This window comes from Xiphophorus couchianus, chromosome 1, assembly GCF_001444195.1.
Source record: "Xiphophorus couchianus chromosome 1, X_couchianus-1.0, whole genome shotgun sequence".
In the NCBI taxonomy this organism is placed as follows: domain Eukaryota; kingdom Metazoa; phylum Chordata; class Actinopteri; order Cyprinodontiformes; family Poeciliidae; genus Xiphophorus; species Xiphophorus couchianus.
In genome coordinates, this window is record NC_040228.1 from 18,360,348 (window position 1) to 18,380,173 (window position 19,826).

General features: G+C 37.1%; 1 protein-coding gene across 1 annotated transcript in view; it reads right to left on the reverse strand.

Moving 5' to 3' along the window:
- Nucleotides 1–566: 566 nt before the first annotated feature.
- slc9a8 (solute carrier family 9 member 8) overlaps nt 567–19,826 on the reverse strand; it is a 32,333-nt gene continuing 13,073 nt past the window's right edge. Inside the window, exons 5-16 of the mRNA XM_028016007.1 lie at nt 16,955–17,038; nt 15,053–15,154; nt 14,812–14,846; nt 13,825–13,968; nt 8,776–8,917; nt 8,580–8,685; nt 8,368–8,484; nt 8,198–8,280; nt 7,996–8,107; nt 6,284–6,504; nt 5,543–5,689; nt 567–1,851 (exon numbers count right to left, since the gene is read on the reverse strand). Coding sequence (XP_027871808.1) covers nt 1,738–1,851; nt 5,543–5,689; nt 6,284–6,504; nt 7,996–8,107; nt 8,198–8,280; nt 8,368–8,484; nt 8,580–8,685; nt 8,776–8,917; nt 13,825–13,968; nt 14,812–14,846; nt 15,053–15,154; nt 16,955–17,038 — 1,407 coding nt within the window. The 3' untranslated portion in view covers nt 567–1,737. The remainder of the gene's footprint in view (nt 1,852–5,542; nt 5,690–6,283; nt 6,505–7,995; nt 8,108–8,197; nt 8,281–8,367; nt 8,485–8,579; nt 8,686–8,775; nt 8,918–13,824; nt 13,969–14,811; nt 14,847–15,052; nt 15,155–16,954; nt 17,039–19,826) is intronic.

Sequence of the window (19,826 nt, forward strand, 5' to 3'; positions counted from 1 at the left end):
GGTTACCTAAATCCCACAGAGAATCTACAGAGTATCGCTAAGAGGAAGATGAGAGACACCAGACTCATTAAGGGATAAGAGCTGTTAGTAGCTGCCATTGTTAAAGCAACCTGAGCTTCTCAGCAATCACAGGCTTACATTAACAGTATTGCAGTAATTCATTCAAAAGAAGAACAACAGTATTAAGGGAATACACTGAACTTCTACAAACGTCTGTAATTCTATAAATGTCCCAAGACATCTGTTAACTGAAACTAGCAGCTTGAACCTTTATGAAATCTGTGAGCTTTTAATTCTTGGCCTCCACATAATTTTTTTTCTTTTTTTTTCATTTCTTGGTCATGAAAAACTCAAGTTTGGATTTTCATCATTTAGAAGCCATAATCATCTCCATTAAAATAAGTAAGTGCTTTCAATATATCCCTCTGTGTGTAAAGAATCTAAATGGGTCTCTGATTTATTTATTTTTCTAACTGAATTAGCAAAATCAACTTTTCATATTTTAATTTGAGATCCATGATCCTTCTCAAACATTGATGATTTTGAAGAAGAAAAAGTGTGCAGAATTTAGTGCATATAAGATTTAATTTATAATAGCTCCTTTCTTTTCCAGTAATCCTGTGAAGGTCACAGAATTTGTACAAAATTGAACAAAAAGTAGATAAACATCTCATAAATAAAGAAAACAGCAGCGAATGCGATATGACAACAATACCCTTTAACCCACATTCATATGTATGCATCTGTTTGCAAAATGCATAAGGAAGCCTCTAAGGCCAGGTTCAGACACAGTGTAGATTCAGAAAATGTACCAGAAAATGAAAATAGGTGCAGGTATCGCACTCCGAAAGGAAAGTAATTTCCAATTTTCTGGGGCATAATCATGCTGTCGTAACTATGCTTTCTAATTAAAATGGCTACTTTTCCTCGACATGACTCACTTGTTTTAACTTTCTTCTGAATTTATCTTGGCTGTCTTGTTGCTGAGGGGGGGAGCCCACTTGTCATTTGCATTTCAGCTCCATGGCATATGGTTTACCTATATGTTTTTAAAAATAAATTAAGTTGGACACCTTAAAGCTTACAAATGAAGAGGCACAGAGAGAATTAATGCTGGTAAACAAGGAGATACACAAACATGTGGCCAATTAAAAATTCCACTTTTGAAATCTTGCTTGAAGTCAGACTTATTTTTACTTCTCCTTTCTGATCCCAAGTGAAACTTTTACTTTAAGTGGAACTTAACCAAATATTGATAACACAAAATTCAAAGACACAGAGGAAAAATGTGTCGCAGTGTTGATTCACATTAGAAAAAGTTCCCGTCACAGTTTCTTTGCCAATTTCCCTTTGGACAAAACCTTCATGAAAGTTTAAAAAAAAAATTAATCTAAACACATTCCTGTGTGCTGTTCAAAGAAAACCAAACCCAGTGAAACAGCCCATCTGTTCAATAATATTAAGAAACTAATAATAGAATATATTTTTTCTTTTTTATCCAGTGTTATAATTTCCCTTCATTTACTGTGAAGATAATTTATTCCAGTTTAATCACAGAGAAATAATTCTCCACCTTCACTGCCTAAAGATGTTTCACCAACATGAATTTGGTAGCAGGTGAAGAAATATGAGCTTCCTTTGACTAACAGTGAAAACAAATCATGCCTTCACTGAAAGACAAATCCACAGCCAAGGACAGATAATATCTGTTTCTTGTTTTTGTAGAAGCTAAATTGTTCATAGAAGTTCTGTTTCTTCTTCGTCATCTTCAGATCCTGACGGTCCCTGGCGGACTTCTTCGTACCACTTGTTGGTCAGCGTCTTCATCTGGATCCGTCCGTGTAACAAGTCCTGTGAGACACACGTTGCACACATTAGCAAGCAGGTATACAGATTACGAGCATGCTAATAAATAGAGGAAGTGACGAAAAGACTGAAGCTTGAGTATAGCAGTTTAGCACTGAAACTACATTGACTGAAGCACCTAATATTTTATTTTTTGTCAATGGTGTGAGAAATCTTCATAAAATATTCAAACCTGCAAGTTTAACTAAACTTAGAACTTCAGCACTGCCAATGTTTGCTTTTTATTTTGCATAATGTTTAGTTCAGCAACACTTTATCATGGTGTGACTAAAAATGTAAGTGATACCCACTGCAGATGGCGTGTGCAGGACTGGGAGACTTTAAAGACTGAATTTTATTTTATTTTATTTTTTTACAGAAGAAATAATTTATGATCTTCTAGAGATGTTACATTACCTACTTGTGCTTTGCATAATTTTCTATGTTTTGTCCTTTTCCTAAAATTTTGCATTCTGAGACGTTACTAATGTCATCGTATCGTGATCCAGTTTTGAACCATGAAGGGAAAAGAAAGTGGATAAGAAAGATATTGTCCACCACAATGAGGTGGTTTGGGATTAATCGACAGACGAGGGTGCAGCAACATGACTGACACGTTCGGAGCTGCAACAAGCTGCAGAAATTCAGCTTGTTGCAGCTTTCCTTCTGCTGAAACTTTAAGTTTTGGGTTTTTTTGCCTTACACCAGGTCAACACAGATAATTTTGGTAGAGAAAAAAAACTTTATCTGCAGTTAGCACATTTTCTACTAAGGTGTGTGTCAATTAGTAGGAGTTGACTGACTGACTACTGCAGAGACTGTCACCTGATAAAACCCCACATGGACAACAGATGGGAGAGTGAAACAGGAGCAGGAAGTCCACAAGTAAGCACAGAATGTGACTGTTTGATTTTTCTGCTTTAAGAGGCTGTTAAGAAAAGTAAAACTAAAAAATATATATTTATCTTCGTAAATGTGAGACGATCCATGCATATAATACAGCTTTCGATAGGATGAAGATGCAATTAATGTAATCATGGGTACAGTAACTAAATCACTTTACTCTTTAAGTTGGACAAAAATGTAACTTTTTATTTATCATAAGCTTTATTGTTAGTTTTTTATGTCAGAGTGGGGATGAAATTGGGATTGAAACTAAATTGCATTTGAACCCCAAACACGTTTTGACTAAATTTAATGAAAATGTGCCATCAAAATGAACACTGCTCAGTAACGCTTTTCCCCATCTATTGATGAGCTCATTTCGCTGCAGGGCTAAAACACGGCACAAATAAGGTTTTTGTGATTAAGTTGAACTTCATTAACTTTGCAATTAATTATATTAGCTTTCTTCATTGCAAAGATGATTGCCATCACAAAACCTAAAGCAGTAAAGTATATGAGAAACAAGATTTGTCAGTGTGTCTCAGTGCAAGAGACCAAAAGGAATAACCAAAAACTCTAGTTACACGCCAGTCATAGCCTTCTTTAAACAGAAATAACTAGACTAATGATTTTAATGTTACAGTTAAACAATGAGGGCAGCTCATTCAGTCTTCTGGAATACTGCTAAATGATTTTCTCATCTTAATTAGCTTACTGTGCTCCCTTTGCAGCAATGATCTGTGGTTCCAGCACTAAACAGAATTTTATCTTGAAGTGTCTCTTGCTGTCTGTCACAACATGTCCAGAGAGAATTATAAAAGAATTTTAAAAAGTCACTTTTCAAAGATTAGAGTAGAGGGATGATGTACCTTTACATCATGTAATTCATAGCATTAATGTTCAACAGCCACCCAGAGACAAGCTGTCTAGCTCTGTGTGATGTGTCTGCATTTTTCATGCTTAGGTGCCTCTTTGATTCCACTGAAGCTTTGTAAAGTTTTGATGGCAACTTCTGTGCATCACACTCACAGGCAAATACAGCATCTTCTTCCATTTTGCACACAGAATATATCTGAAGGAGTGAGATGATGAAATGTGATTCTCTTCAGAGCTTACTTGCTGATCCCAACACCAAACTCCCCCAATCTTTAATCTTCTAAGGATTTCCTGCTGTAGCAGACACGGGTGGAGTAACAAAGAGAGGTGAGGTCCTCAGAAAGAACCTCAACTAATCACCAAAAGTTATGTTTTAGAGGGGAAAAAAGGGATTGTTCTTTCTGAGGCAGTGATGTGTTTGATTATGCTAAAAATCAAATACATCACATCATTAAAACTTAGGGGCAATTTGGAGAGCAGGCTGATCACATGGAAGATTTCATCTGTGCTATAGTAGCTCAGCCCACAGGGGGAGACCAAGGACAATTCCAGTTTTTTATGTTTCACATGTCCTGTTTACATAATGATAGTTGTGCATTTGAAGCCCTTACTGTTACAGCACAGATACTTCCACAGCCTTTTTATGTTTTTACAAATGTGAAAAGTGTTTGATCTAGGTGTGTTGTAGAAGGGATGTATCTGAAATAAGCAGAATTCAATACAGTTTGTAATGCAAATACAAACTTGTATAAGTACTTTGACAATAAATACTTTGTCCATAAATGGACTGAATTCATTTGGTGCTTTTCTAATCATACTGCTGACTTGAATCACTTTACACTGGAGGCATATTGACATAATTGCACTCACAAATGTGCGCACATTCATACACTGACAAGCTGATTGTTACGGCCCCTGGCCTCTTGAGGCTGTGCAGGCTCCTTGTTTTTTTCTGTTATGCAGGATCAGCTGTGCGGGCGCACCTTTCTGATTGGCTGCCTAGAGGCTGAAGGAGAGCAGCCACCGGATTGTATCAGCAAAGCCAATCATTAGTTGATGAGGCCCACCTGCACCATATAAAAGAAGTCTGAATTCATTCTTCCAGTGGGGCAGCTAGCAGGAAGAGGTTGCGTAAAGCTGACCCCCACCTTTGGTGTTTGGTAACTGTTTTTGGACAGTTTGAACAATTTTGTTCTTGCTTATTTTGCTAAGTGGTTTGAATCTGCTTTAGATAAATCTTGAAAAAGCTAGAGGCTTGTGTTTGGGAGGTTTTAGTGCTCCCTTTTGTCCTTTCTTTTGGGTTGTTTTGAGTTACTTTACTTTTTTTTGAGTTACGTGTTTGAACATCTTGTTTAATTTGCACTCAGTGATTTCTGAATTTGTTGGTCCTTTACTTTTGTTTAATTGGGTTAAGTTGTATTGTGTTTTGGTTTTGTGAAAGCCATCTTTTTGTAATAAATCATTTTTTCATTCCACTTTTTCTCTGGACACATTTTCATGTTACCGCCCCTGAACCCCTAGACCATAGGGGCGTAACACTGATCTATAGGCAAGATAAATGCATTGTGCAGCGGCCCATTGACGCGCGTCAAGAGGACCTCAAAACCACAACTTCAGAGTTCAAGATGAATACTTTTCCGACCGAGCCACAGTTGTCTCAGTGTGCAAAAGACTTCTTCTGAAGACTTGTATTCACTCCTAGATTTTGCACCAAACCAGAACTTCAAGACACATTGACAGACTGCATAAAGCCAAACAGCCAAATATGCATCTCTGCATGTCTTGCACTAATCACCGTTGACGGTGCTGGTTTAATCATGATAAACTTAAGCAGGAAAATTGACAACATATCAATTGTACGAGTGTGGTACAAGTGGAAAACTACAAACTGTGTTGAACAGATGGAGAATATCTAGCTTACACAAGTTTTTCTTACCTCTTGTGTAAGTCTGCGAGTGAAGAAGGGGTTAAGATACTTTGCATCAAGCCACATGAAGCCCTTTAGATCTTGTTTCTGGAAAATCTGAGCCTCATACTCTTCCTCTGTCAGTTCTGATAGGTGCTCTGTATCAATAGTGTTACCCTGGAGACAAAAGCCAAGGAGAAAGAAGGCAGTCAGACAAATAGAATAAAATAAAAAGGAAAGAGGCCCTAAGAATGAGCACTGGGTAAAAAAGAAAAAACCTAAAAGAGAGTACTGAAAATGATGCATGCAAACAAAGATTTAATTTCAACATGGTATAAGAGTAATGAGGGAAAATGAAAATTTACTTTATCAGGCAGCTGATAGTTAGCTTTGTAAATAGGTGAGACATAAGGCAGACACACTACCCAATCCTGACAGTGAATCCCCAACAGTGGAATGTACATCTAATAAATGATCCATTATCTAGAGTTGGAGCCATCAGAGGCAACTGAAATATTTAACACAATGGCTGGTCTTCTTGCTCCTAGGAAATTGTATCGATGCCATGGAGTGCATCTGTGTGGGGAGAGAGCTATGCTCCCTGCTGACTCAGTGTCCTCATCACAAAGCCACATTCAACCTCTTTGATGTTTCCCACTCTGTGGTGAGCAGAAAGGACCAGATTGCAGATGAAAAGATGGCCCAGCTAACATAGATGGAGACAGCCAACTAACAATGCATCCAACCAAAGTGCTGCTTTGATTTCATTACCATTTTCTGCGTCTTGCTGAGATTAACATCCTTCTTGTTTTTTCGCCGTGATTGACTCTCTTCAATGTCCATAATGCGGATGAGCGGCATTGTCCCGCCCCCAAGGAAGAGGATGGTAAATAATACAATAATAATGGTTGTGGTGCCGATTAGCTGACGCTTCTCGATGGGTTCCAAGCCCAAATGGAGGCTCAAAGCATAAGGAATGGCACCTCGTAACCCTAGCAAAAAGAAAGATATGAAAATTTATTTAAAAAGCTGCTAATCTCCATAAACTGATTATGGAGTATCTATCTGACTATTTTTTTTTGTCTTATTACTATAATCATGTGGCTGTGAATAGAAGAGAAGATAGAGAATGACATTTTCTCTTTAGAAGTTACGAAAATTATATGACTGCTCCGAATGAAGGCTTCTGATTCTAAAATAAAGCAAATCATAAAACAGATAACTTGAACTGAGGTTTACACAATCTAATATTGCTATTATGACAGGGAATTATTCATTTTCCAGGCACACAGTGTCATTTTAAAGCACAATCAACTAACTACGTTACATATAATGCTGTATGCATCAAAAAAGTCTTTAAAAAAATTACTTTTTAATTTGACGTCCTAAAATTGGGCCTTTGTCTCTTTAAGAAGCCCCTGCTCTTTCTGACACTCAACAGATGAATAGTTCCACCAGACGTTTGCTAATTACTGCTGCTGCTAGTCTGGAGGAGCGGAGGGGGGAAAGTGCAGTGGATGGGTGCTCTGAGCGGCATAAACTCAGCTGGAGACTGCAGCTCCAAGTAAGAGGTTTGTGGAAACAGACACAAACGTCTTTTTGAGAACAAGCGTTTAGGCTCTCCAGAATGGCTGCCACAAAAATTAACGGACACGTCAAATATGCATGAAAGAATCAAACTCCAGGTATGTTTTTGATGAGGGAATAATATCATAACATGTCATAAAGCTCTAAACAGCCACTTTTACATTATAGCCTCCCTTTATCTGAATAAATTATGTATATGTAACAAAAAGGCTGAGTGACTATTTCTTATTTTCAGTTTTTTTCTGGCCTGTAGTACGGTGTGGTTTTTACACTCAGCAACAGAACGAATGGTAATTCACACATGCAAAGGCTTGCAGTTTAATCTAACACCTGCACTGGCAATTGCTATAATAACAAAGAAGCACAACTATTTACATCTGTACACAAATAATAATAATATAAAACAACAAAGCTGCAGCCACTGTCCGCCTGACACAGACTGGTGGTAGTGACTATTCTGAAATGTGATCAAGGACTGATTACTGATTTTACCCACATCTAAATTTTTCACAATCCAATCACATGAAACGGTAACACAAGGAATAAATGGAGCTCCCATGTTTCTGGAGTGGTGTCTTAAAACATACAGTACAGACCAAAAGTTTGGACACACTTTCTAATTGAATTCAATGAGAAGGTGTGTCCAAACTTTTGGTCTATACTGTATGTCAGTGACAGTAATATTGTGAATTTAGTTTTAAAAAAATAGATATATGTATATCAGAAATGCAGTTTGCTTTTGTGTGCACTCTTTGCAAACTGGTTTTTGCTAAACAGTGTTGTGAAATAATGGTCTATCATTTCCTGTTGACTGAGTTTGTTGCCCAAGCATTTTAACAGGATGTGGGTTGACAAGCAATTATAAAATAAATTAACTTGCAAGATTATTATCTCACCACTAAACCACATGATGAACATCATCTTTGGCGTAATTTTGTGATCTCTGAAAAAGTTCAGCAAGAAAGACAAAGGGAAAATGTTGATTGCTCGGCCAAGAAGAATCAGGACCTACACAGAGAAGCACAGAAATCAAACACTTTGAATCCAACTCAACTCACACCAACATTTTGTGCTGGCCTTTGCATAAAAACTACTTACAATGCACCAAATGACAAAGGATATTTCAAAGTTATGTGGGAAGCTGAAGATGGAGAGGCCAAGAAAAGCAAACACACAAGTCTCTGTGGACAGAAATTAAAAATAGTAACTGAAAATGTCAAATGAAATTAAATGAGAGGAACCAGAAAGCTAAGCAGGAAATTACTCACCACACATAAAGGCGACTGTGCGCAGCGTCTGCTGCATGAGGATCTGTGTAATTGGTGAAAGGTTGTGATGGGTGTAATGAGACATCACAATCCCCGCAAATAGGATAGACATTATGCCTGTGGGTGGGAGAAGGAGCTCAGCAAAAACTGCAGATAAACTGAAAACTTGCAACTGTGTGTATAAGTGTATGTCTTTTAACATGTGTGCCCACCTGACAGTTTGATTCCTTCTGCTAGGCCATAGGGAAGATATGCAAAGATGATCATCATGCCAAACTCAAGTGATGGCGTCTTCCTCAAGTCAAAGTGTTTTAGAAACTAAACAGCTGAGTTAAGAAATTTAAACTAAAGCAGGGAAACACAAATATGAAACACAAAGAGGCACACTCAGCAAACCAGTCAGGATACAACAGCTGAAATGAGTCCAGTCAGAGTTCCTAGAGCAGCAGAACCGAAGAACATTTTGAGGAAATACCCCAGTGCTTGCACAAAAGTCTCCCAGCCTGTTACCATGGAGTTATCAGAGCGAGAAAAAAAGCCTTCTGCTGTGCTGAAAGGCAAGAAAATGAGAGAATGATTGATGATGGCAAAATCCCTGTACCTTCTGTGTTGTAATACCTCAGTCTGACATGAGAGGGCAGTAAAACTCCACCACTGATGCTGGTGGAAGAGTCCATGAGCGGATTAAAATATGCTTGTAATCCTATCATCAAAATCTTGTTGGGTAAACAAAAAAAGATTACTTTGCATAACCCTTTCGTACATTTCATGACATGGGAAATTATCTGTTCAAAATAAAACTGGATGCTATCTAAGCCACAATCATTTATTTTTACATGATCAGTACTGCAAAAGTCAAGAGTCATTCTTCAGTTATTTATATTTGCTTCTTCTGTAGTGCTTGAAAATGGCTATGAAAATCATTTTGAGGTCTTTTTTTTGGTTTACTAAGCCACTAAATAGTGGCCAATGAATCAGAAAAAAAGCTTTTAAACTTAAAGGATGAGTGGTTGTCTACACATACTACATGACATTAAAAAAATAAAAAAGTAAACAGTTTCAGGTTGACTGTACGTACCTTGTAACCAGCAGCCAGGCAAGTGGTTCCTGTTTTACAAGCCGAACAGATCAAAATAGTAAACTAAGCAAATGTTACAAATAAAGCAGCAAATTTTTTGTGCCAACTTGGTGATTTTGAAAGAGCTGCTAGCTGGAAACTGGTCAGATCTTCGTTGGAGGTTTTTCAAATTTAAATGAGACCAGTACTATTCTTCTGATGCACTTGGCCCAGTTTAAAACAACAAGATAAATTAATATGTGTTCCTGGTCAGGTACTGAAACCGAACAAGTGAAACAAATTCAAATTTTAAAAGGAAAATGAAAGGCCAACAGAAAGTCAGCAGCACTATTGATCAAAACAAGTTTAAAAAGATAATAGTAAACCCATAGACACAAACCTAAAGAGAAACAAACCAGAGAAACTTTGCCCACTCAGTAATATTACATTTTTAAAGAATATTTATAATAAAAATGTCCAGGTAATGTATAAATTTTGAAGAGGAGGTAGTAGATGTCCAATTGTTCTCCTAAAACCTATAAGATACCGGAGGTTTTGTAATTACTGATAAATACAGTTATGTAAAAAACAGCAGTAAAATACTCTATAACTAATAATCTCTTTGTATTGTTTATCATCAGGTTGCAAAGTGAAGTAACCAGCTGCCCTGCTGCTGTAAACAATCTGGTTCAACCGTAAAGTTGCTTTCTAAGAAAGTCACAAAGCAAGGTGTTAACGGCAAACAAACTGCCAGGTCTGTTTAGTCCTTCTATTATTAATGGTTTCATTTACTCTGCAGGGGCACCCTAACACTTCAGATCACTTTACACTATTAACTAACTGTGAGATAAGGTGGGTATAGAGTGAGCATAAAGACAGAGGATAGAATGTAACTGATGATTACAAACAAACTGTAAATTCTTAGGTTCCATGAAACTCGTCTAGCTAGTTTCTGTCTGCGGCTCAGTATGTTTGCTGATTAAGTGCAAACAGTTCTTTTGCTCTGAGTGGAAACTAAAAACAGAGAGTAGTGTCTGGTGTCAAAGACATTTAAATCAACTTATCTCTCAATATCTAAAGAAATCTACAAAAATAAAAAATAAAAACACTGAAAAGCTGAATGCTGTGTAAGCTACTCTACTGTACATTCAACACGTCAGGTTTCAAGCAAATTAATCCTCAACAGGTGACAATGTGGATGTGTCTAAAAGTAGGGCGGGGAGATTTTGATGATATGATTCTTTTTCCTGTTGGTAGACAACAGAAACCACTGTTTCTATTCTCATCCTTCTTTCCTGTCACAGTTTATTGTGTAACCCTCAAGAACCAGATGGAGCGAGACAATCTTACTAGTTTAATCTGTAAAAGAAAAACTGAACAATTTACAGTCTACCAGGCTCAAATAGATAATAAAACTTTTAAAAGAGGGCGTGGTGTTGTGATCAGAAAAAGGACAAGAATATTTACCATAAAACTTTGATCTTATATATATATTTAATTATGCTACTGACAAGGCAGAAGGAGATATTTATGTGATGATTGTTAAATATAATCACCAAGCTTCTCTTGGCTGGGAATCATCATCTAAATAACAGTAAATTAAAGAAAAAAATATATATATATATACTGTAGATCATTCACTCTACCATTTGATCTGATTCATGGAATTAATTAAATATTAGACTGTGTCTCACCCCACAAATACAAGCAGGGTCAGGAAAAAGCAAGCAAGAGGTCGCCTCATTTAAAGTGAATGAGAAGAGTGACGTCTGAAACCTGAACCATGTGCACACGGTTAACACCTTCCCAAATGGAAACCTGTGAAATTTAGCTTCTGAGCCTTAAGCAGAAAAACTAAAAAAGCTAGGCTCTCTAAACAAGAAAACAACTAAGAATAAATACATTCTGTGCTTATTTATATCCCTTAAAATTCTTCAATTTGTCTTGTTATGACCATACCTGCATGGACTTTATTGGGGTTTTTATGTGATATTCCAAAGCAAACTTTAGGGTAATACACAGTGTTAGACTTTATGCAGGCCAAAAGATTTATTTTCGTCTCTCCCAATAAAAGTGTTTCCTGTTTATGTTTTTGGATGGTTTGTGGTAAAATGAAACTAAGTTTCCATTGGCTTTCTTCTTGTGACTCTCAAAACTGACTAGACTGCATGCCTGGCTGACCTGTCAACAGATTCTCCAAACAGAGCTGTGGATCTCTGCAGTTCCTCTTGAGATACCATGTGCTGATTGGCTGCTCTGATTAATGCTCTGCGTGAACAGCCTGTCAATTTAGATGGGTGGTGACGTCTTGATTGCTGTGCTGTTGTGTCCTCCTATTTTTACTTTTGAATGCTACATTGACCTTACTACAAAGTCTGTTTTTATCTTTCGAGCCTGCTTTAAAGAGTCTCTGAAGTTTAAATTCACTCAAAAGCAACAGCATTTCTATTCATCTTTTGCTAATGCATAATTGTGTGTTTATTGCAAATTTTCAGCAAAAACTGTAAAAAAAGTATTTCTTACATCTACGACATTGCCTCAGGCTAACTTGATATGAAGTTATAGTCCGGAATCAACATGCAGAGTAACAAAGATCGAGCTGTTTAAGTTCTTTAAAGGGACAGTATTATGTGTTCTCCAGATAGACCATTTTATAGCTCAATCAAGTAACTGCTATGTTAACTTCTCCATTAGCCCTTTAACAGCATTTTTACCAGTGCTGCACTAAGAAGTAGCTTGTGCAACTGTGCAGTTCCACCAGATATTTGCAAATTGCTACTGGCTAGTCTGCAGGAACTGAGAGGGGGGCACTCTGTGAAGCGAAAACTCAGAAGCTTAAAAAGTGAAGCTCTAAGGAAGAGCTGCGTCTCGAACTCTGGGTACTAGGCCCACCCAGGCATCTTGCACAGCAGAACGGCTGCCACGGGTGATCAAATAATTTTTTAAACATGCATGAAAGAATCAATGCAACACTCCAAGTATGTTTTTGACCAGGGTATAACATTACAACAAGATGTAAAGTTAAAAAAAGTTGCTTTAACATAATACTGCTCCTTTAAAGAATTAAAATGTCCCAATGAAACATATTACATTTCTAGCTAAGTTCAAGAGGTGTAAACAATTCTGCAAAAACCACTTTCCTAACTAGTCACACTTATGACTCCCTGTCAATATAAGAAACTGCTGAGAAAAACCTTGTGTGAACACTGTGTCAATGACTATGAAAGTTACCATGGAGATTCCTTTTAGCCTTCTTTAATCAATGAATATCTAAAGCCCCTTTTTGACAAGCTTTACCTCAGATGTGAATGTGAGATATTTCTAAGATCACCTGCTGTGGTCATTTATTTTAGCTTTTTCAAAACTATGCCTTTGACTTCATGTTAATGAAACATACAGCAATATTGTCACCACTTGGGTTAAAAAAATGTTTCACGATCTAGACGTATTGTCTAATTAGCATAGCAACAGTGTTTGGAAATTTAGGTTAAAGGTACACGCTGCTGACCCCTTTTAAGACGAGTATCTCTTTTTGTAAATTATGCATTATAATAAAATATTTCTCAAAACTGTTATGACAATTTCTGTGTTCTTTTCTGCTTCAATAGATTTTAAAATTGCACCTTATTCCACTGGACCCAACTAAATGTTGGCCTTAAACAAGGCTAGGGCACAACATTCTGAGTTACAAGGCTATAAATACATGATTTATGCATCAGTTGGATTCTGTAAAAACAACTTTGTGTTTTTATATGTTCAGTGATTTGTAATAGTATTAACACCCCATGAACCTTCTCACAATTTATCACATTACAGCCACAAACTGATTTATTTTATTTGGATTTCATATGATAGACCAACATAAAGTAGTGCATAATAGCAAAGCAGAAGGATTTAGAAAATTTACTAGAAAATAAACAAAAATCTGACAACTGTAGTCAGCATCCAGCCCTCTTTCATTCTGAAATTCCAAAAGGAAAAATAAGGTAAAACCTATTGTATTCAGAAATTACATAAAAGTACAAGACAAATACATCTACTTGTCAGAGGTATGTTATGTTGAAGACACTAGACATAATATTAATACTCCCATTTTCTAATAATGTTAATTTATCACATAAAATTCCAGTAAAACACTTTCAAGTTTGCGGTTATAATGTCACTAAATGTAAAACAATTTAGTGTTTCCATTTTTTAGAATGGAAACAAGTTTTAGAATACGAAAATATTTGCAAGCTGCACTTCCCATAACTTTATGTAATGTCTGAGTATTATGGACTTCTGGTAATGTTGTTTTGGATAAATACGCTCTGTGTGTCATCATGAAGGCAGTTGGTAATGTAAATCTGTGTCATCATAAAGTGTGGAAGAGCTTAAAGCAACTACAGTAAGACTCTTACTTGGTGAGAACGATGGAGACGGCGTCGTTCAAGATACTCTCCCCAAACACCAGCATGTTGAGGACTGGGTCCACGTTGAGAGCATTGAATATGGCAATAGTGGCTACAGGGTCCACAGCTGAGATCAAAGATCCAAAAGCAAAGCTGCAATGCGATTGAAGAGAATTAGAAAGAGAAGATTGTGCTATAACAAATTAAAATAACTTTAACGTAATGGTATCTGTGAAGCAAAGGAGCAAAACATAAGCATAAAACAGCCCCATGCAAAACAAGTTTTCCAACTTTTAAGAACGCTAGAGTTCACAAGAAAAAAAAAAAAAAGCAAAAACATTTGTGACCTAAATGAGGAAGTTGGATTGAAATGGGAAAGCAAATTTGACTGTTAAAATATCAGAAGACATTTACAGAAATTCTGGCTTACTATTGTACAAAAAGGAGAAGTTAAAATAATTTACCACGACTGAAAATACTACAGATCTTTGTGAGCAGAAAAGACTGTGTGTTTAGTCAAAGGTGTTCAGGCACATTCAACAAACATTTGTTTGTTGGTTTTGTAAGGATTTATTCTGCAAATTATATCAAAAAGTATAGTTTGAGCAGTTTGTGACCAATCGTACAAAAACATGCAAGCAGGAAGGCTGAAAGACATATCCTCCTTAAAGGCAAGAATATGAATAGCAAACACTGTGCCTAATGCCAAGTTACACACCTTTGAATGTGGGCCAAGAAAAAATTTTGAACAACCCACAGTTCCACCCTAATAACACATGGGTACGTAATTATGTTTGTGAGACACGTCTGATATATCATCTTACTTTCTAGAACCATTCAGTCAGAACGAACCATGTTCATAGTAAGCAGTTTGTGTCAGCAAAGGACATCATCCTAAAATTTACTTCAATGTAATTACAGAAAGAAACAATGTTTATACGTGAAATATTTTCTTTTACATGAACAAAATTGCAAATGGTTCTATTCAAACTTTACCTATCAGTCATGGTCATCTTATAAATCACATCAGCCTGTCAGAAAAAAAAAAAAGAAAAGACAAAGGTCCACTGTGAGATTCTAGACATGATGATCCAGACACTAGTTTCATATTCATTAACATTTGGCTTTCTAGTAGAAAAATAATAACAGTTTTTCCCTTAACATTTCATTTATGGAAAAGCAATTTTAAAAATATCTTTTCCTAAATACCAGACTTGTTGACAGCTGGTTGTCTCACCTGGCCTAGGAAGTAGATACCTCCGCCCACTATGAAGGCAGAGATAGCCGTACCAATCACAGCAAAGAGGGTGATGGAGCCAATGTTCTGGAAGAAGTTACCCTGAATACACACACAAATACACAGTTCAGATATTCATGGACAGTATGCAATGTCAAATAGCACTATTATATAGCAGGTGTCCAGCATTATAATGAAAGCTAGGCCACAGTACAGGTACATACGTATGTAAAAAAAGACTGTGGGCATATGAAATGATTTGTACTTGGCAATAACTCACTGCCACTCCCAAATTGATTGACACTCAAGATACAAATGCAGATATGCACACCAAAACATTAGAACGTTTTTTTTATTTAATCACAGTAGTGATTAAATAGGACATAGGAAATAAAAAAATATTTAACATGAATTTAAGTACATGTTTTCAGTGGGCAACGAAAATCCCACATTAAGAAATATTCTAATTATAGAATCCCCACTGCCAAACTGACTGGCACCCTAAGAAAGTCATCTAAAATAAATGGGAAAAAAAGTATTTCCTGTTATTTACATTTCAGTTTATGATTTCAGTTTGTGTCTGGAAATGCTGGAAATACTTCCTGTTCCTGCAACATAAATATGTCACAGGCTGCATTGTTGAATTACAGGAAGAAGGTTCTGTGTTTGAAATCCGACCTGTTGCGTTTCTGCAAAGAGTTTAAATTCTTGGGTTCTTTCCAGGTTCTGCATTCCTCCCACAGCCTGTTGGGCTGTGGGAGGAAAAACAGGCTGTCAAGTTAATTGGTCACTCTGACGTTAGACAATTTAGTGTGACCAATTTTCAGTTGTGCAGATGAATGATTCAAAATACATGCGGAAGTTTAACCCAGAAATGGTTCAGTGCAAACACACTAAACCTTTCTTCTGTGGCATTTATTGGCTATAACAGTGGCCTTCAACTCCAGGACTTTAGGTCTGGGGTTCTGCAACTTTAAGACGCGTCTTTGCTTAAACTCACCTTAGTCAAATGCTGAGGGAATTGGCAGGACTCTGGGGAACTTGAGTGCATACTGAGGAGGTGATTCAGTCATTTGATTCATGTATGTTTGACCAGAGAAAGACCTACATGCTTCAGGACACAGAACCTGAAGGCCTGGACTTAAATATCCCTGGACTAAATTTACATCCCATTTAAAAAAACAATGACGAATGTAAAATAGAGGATTGGAAATTTTAGACGTTTGGAGAGTGGAGAAATAGTAAAAAAAAAAAAAAAAGATCCTTGTTTGTTCCAGCCTTGTAAAGTGTAACAGGAAAAGATTAAATGCTATTGTTTTAAAAAATTAGGTTTTACAAAGTATTAAAAAAAATGTGGTAAAAAGTGCAAAAATGTTGTAAAACACAGCTGTCCTTTGAGGTGGTGTTTTCCCCCACTGAATTAATGTTCTAAGCATTCATACAATTATGCTCCTGCAGTTAACGATATGGCTACCAGTGGTCCCAATAAGACTGGATGATTGCTGGATATATAAACTTGGCCACTGTTTGTAGACAGGCATGGCAATGGCTGCCGTTCAGCAGCCTTTTTAAACAGGAGGAGGAGGACGAGAACATGAATAATAACCCACAGAAACTAAGCACACCCAACTGTATTGACTTTTCAGTCAGAAGGCGGCCCAACCCAAAACCATATGATATATCATTCTTTGTGAGTTGCATGCTCATTCAGCACATTGTTGCCTCATTTTTTCTGGAGTCATTACTTTTTACAGTAATTATTGTTTTACCACCTACATAAACTGCACTTTTTATTTGCATTTTACCCTTTTTTGTCCACAGGTTGAACCTGGAATTGCCACTTTAACTCATCAAGGGGTATGTGCTGGAAATAAGGGTGCACAGTTAAAAATGTGACCATACCTTATGTAAAGAGTATCCAGATTCAAATATGATGGGTGGAAGAAGCAGGAGGAAAAACATGTTGGGTCGAAACATTTCCTCTTCCTTGAGAAAAAAGAGAGAAAGGCAAAAGAAGAAGCACATTAAAAATACGCATGAAACAATCCGCAGCATCAACTTTGGCTCTGAATTGTCCCAGCAAGAATTAGAAAATGCATAACATATAGAAACAGCAGCTAATAAACCAACAATTGAAATAATGCAATGAGCAACTACTAACATCTATTCATCTTACAAAGCTGACTCCAGGATGACCACATGCAGACATCAGCTGCTTGTCAGGAGGAATACCTGCCTGCCAACACATGCTTTCAACCTCCATTAGCAACACATCCCATAAAAACAGCAGTAAATTTCTAACAATTCTTTTTTTAATCTCCAAGTGTCTTATTCATTCACAAACACACAAACACGCCCACGCATGCACACCCAGAATCCCAGTGACCTTAGCTCTGTGATTATTTCTGCAGTATAATGAAGTCATTGTTGCTTCCCAGAAAAATGGGCCAGCCGCCCAGATAAGGCTTTGGCATCATGTGCCCGTGCGCTACTCTCTGGCTGTGCATGACGCACATCTGTTTTTGTAGTAGCGACATGTGTGTAGTTGTGTGTGCATGTACCTATTCTGTGCATATTTCATGTTTGTAAAACAAAAATCAAAAGACATTATGCATGCAAGAGTTTTTCATCTTCTTATTCCTGGTAGACGCTGGCATTGTTTTCTATCAGAGAAACAGAAAAGAGGCAAGTGAGTGTTTGCTGCAGCTGCTAAACAATCTTCCTCTTTGTTTAATGGAAGTGGTTTTTGACAGCTGGTAGAGCCTGACTCTCCACCTCAATAAGTCCACAAGAAGTTGGAGATAACAATCGCCTCGATATTAACAAAAAAGTACAGGGGCACCTTCACAAAAATACTTCTAAGATCTGAATCAGAAGCATTGTATTGGCCAGTCACAAATCTAATTTTAAACTTAGAAGTATCTTACAACTGCTATGAAAATATCACAAAATTAAGGTTTACAAGAAGGGGCTCAGAGGGCTTTTGTGGTCACAGTACAAAAACTCTGACATAAGCAGTTTTAAAAGTTTCCTAATGATCTACCAGTGGAGGGCTGTCAGGGCCTGAAAAATCTTCTTTCCAGGAAACCCTAACAAATATATCTATAACTTAAATTCTAATGTTTGTTCAATTAAATTTAGTGCACTTTCAATCAGATTTCAGTCTCTCTGTGTTGCCAAGGTTAATCTAATCTGCCCAGGGTCTTCACAATCCATAGAGCAAGCCTACATCCTGTAATCAATATAGCAGGGGAACTGTTCTTTTAACCAGCTTACAGATTCACCTCACAGCACCTGCTCGAAGGCCCACGTGATGTCAGACATTTTCCAAGCTTTGATTGGATGATCAGAACAACTGTATCAGCCACAAGTTTACCTAGTAAAGGATGTGTTCAGCAATCTGTACTGTGGACATTAATACTTGTATTTTTTTTAAATTCCATGCCCACAATGGCTGACAGAAAAGGAGAAATTGGCTTCTCCTTCTCAGGAATGATTAAAATGCATTTTCAAGACAGGCAGACTTTCCTGAAAGAAAAAAGAGCAGGGTCTCTCACCAGCCAGGCTGCTGAATAAACACCACTCTCCATCTCGCTCTATATTATATTAATATTAATATATTATTATATTAAAAAAAACATCTGAGAGAAACCTTCATGAGAAAATCCTAGCTGTCTTCTCTCTTGTGTTTATTTGCACACAGCACAGTTAGTGAGATCTGGTTCATGTGTCCACTCAGAAGGACACATTAAAATACCTGGTCTGAATGACGTATTCAGAGCAGGATGCTTGAAATCCGATCACTCAATAATGATATTGATGCAAGGTTTTAGCAAGATCTCTGAAAATACCATGTCATCCTATATTATGCTTTTTGGATTTATTAGTATTGGTTGCTTGTATAATTGTAATGTAATAGGGGTCCCTCTGAAAGCCCAGGTACCAAATGCATGGCCTGCCACTGTTATCTAAGTAACTTTTATAGTCAATCAGTGCTGTTTAACAGTAAAGAGAATATGAGATGTTGATAAAAACAGAAACAGAGGGAGGACCCCACAGGACCGCATGTTACAAAACAAATTTCGAATTACCGGTACTCATTTTCCAGTTAGAAGACAAACAACAACAACAACAAAAACCTCAGCATTAGAGAACGTGCAACTGACGTGAAAGGGTAAGGTTTCACTTAGTTTGTCTACTAATAATGCATTCAAATTTCAGGAAATGTAGGCCAACCATTGCTTCCAGGTTGGCAAAGTTGATGTTAGTGACTTGACATTTATCTCCAGTAGAGCTCCACCTTTCAGTCCAGCTTACAGCCACGGACATAGCAAGGCATGCTGTGCATTAACTGCAACTTGACATCTACAGCTGCACTCCTGCCGCATGCATGCATTCAGATGTTTTACATGTTTCACTGACACACACAGGATTGTTGACTGGAGTGATAGATCAAGCATATAAAACATCTTTTCACACAAGCACCTAAACAGAGAAGAACTTGAGCAGAAATGGTCTAATCTAGCATCACAGGGTTTGGAAATGTAATCTTTTCTTGGAATAACAGTTGATTGAGAAAACAGAAAATAGTTATTTATTTCCACGTTACAAGAAGGAATGCTTAGACACTGGGTCCGGTTCTGTCAGAATTACAACAAAAAATGAGACCAAACAGCAAAGGGTAGAAGCGTCCAAAGTCAGTCCTTAAAGGTCGGTATCCTGCATGTTTTGGTTATTGCCTTAGTTCAACACCACATAGATAAAATAAGGACGC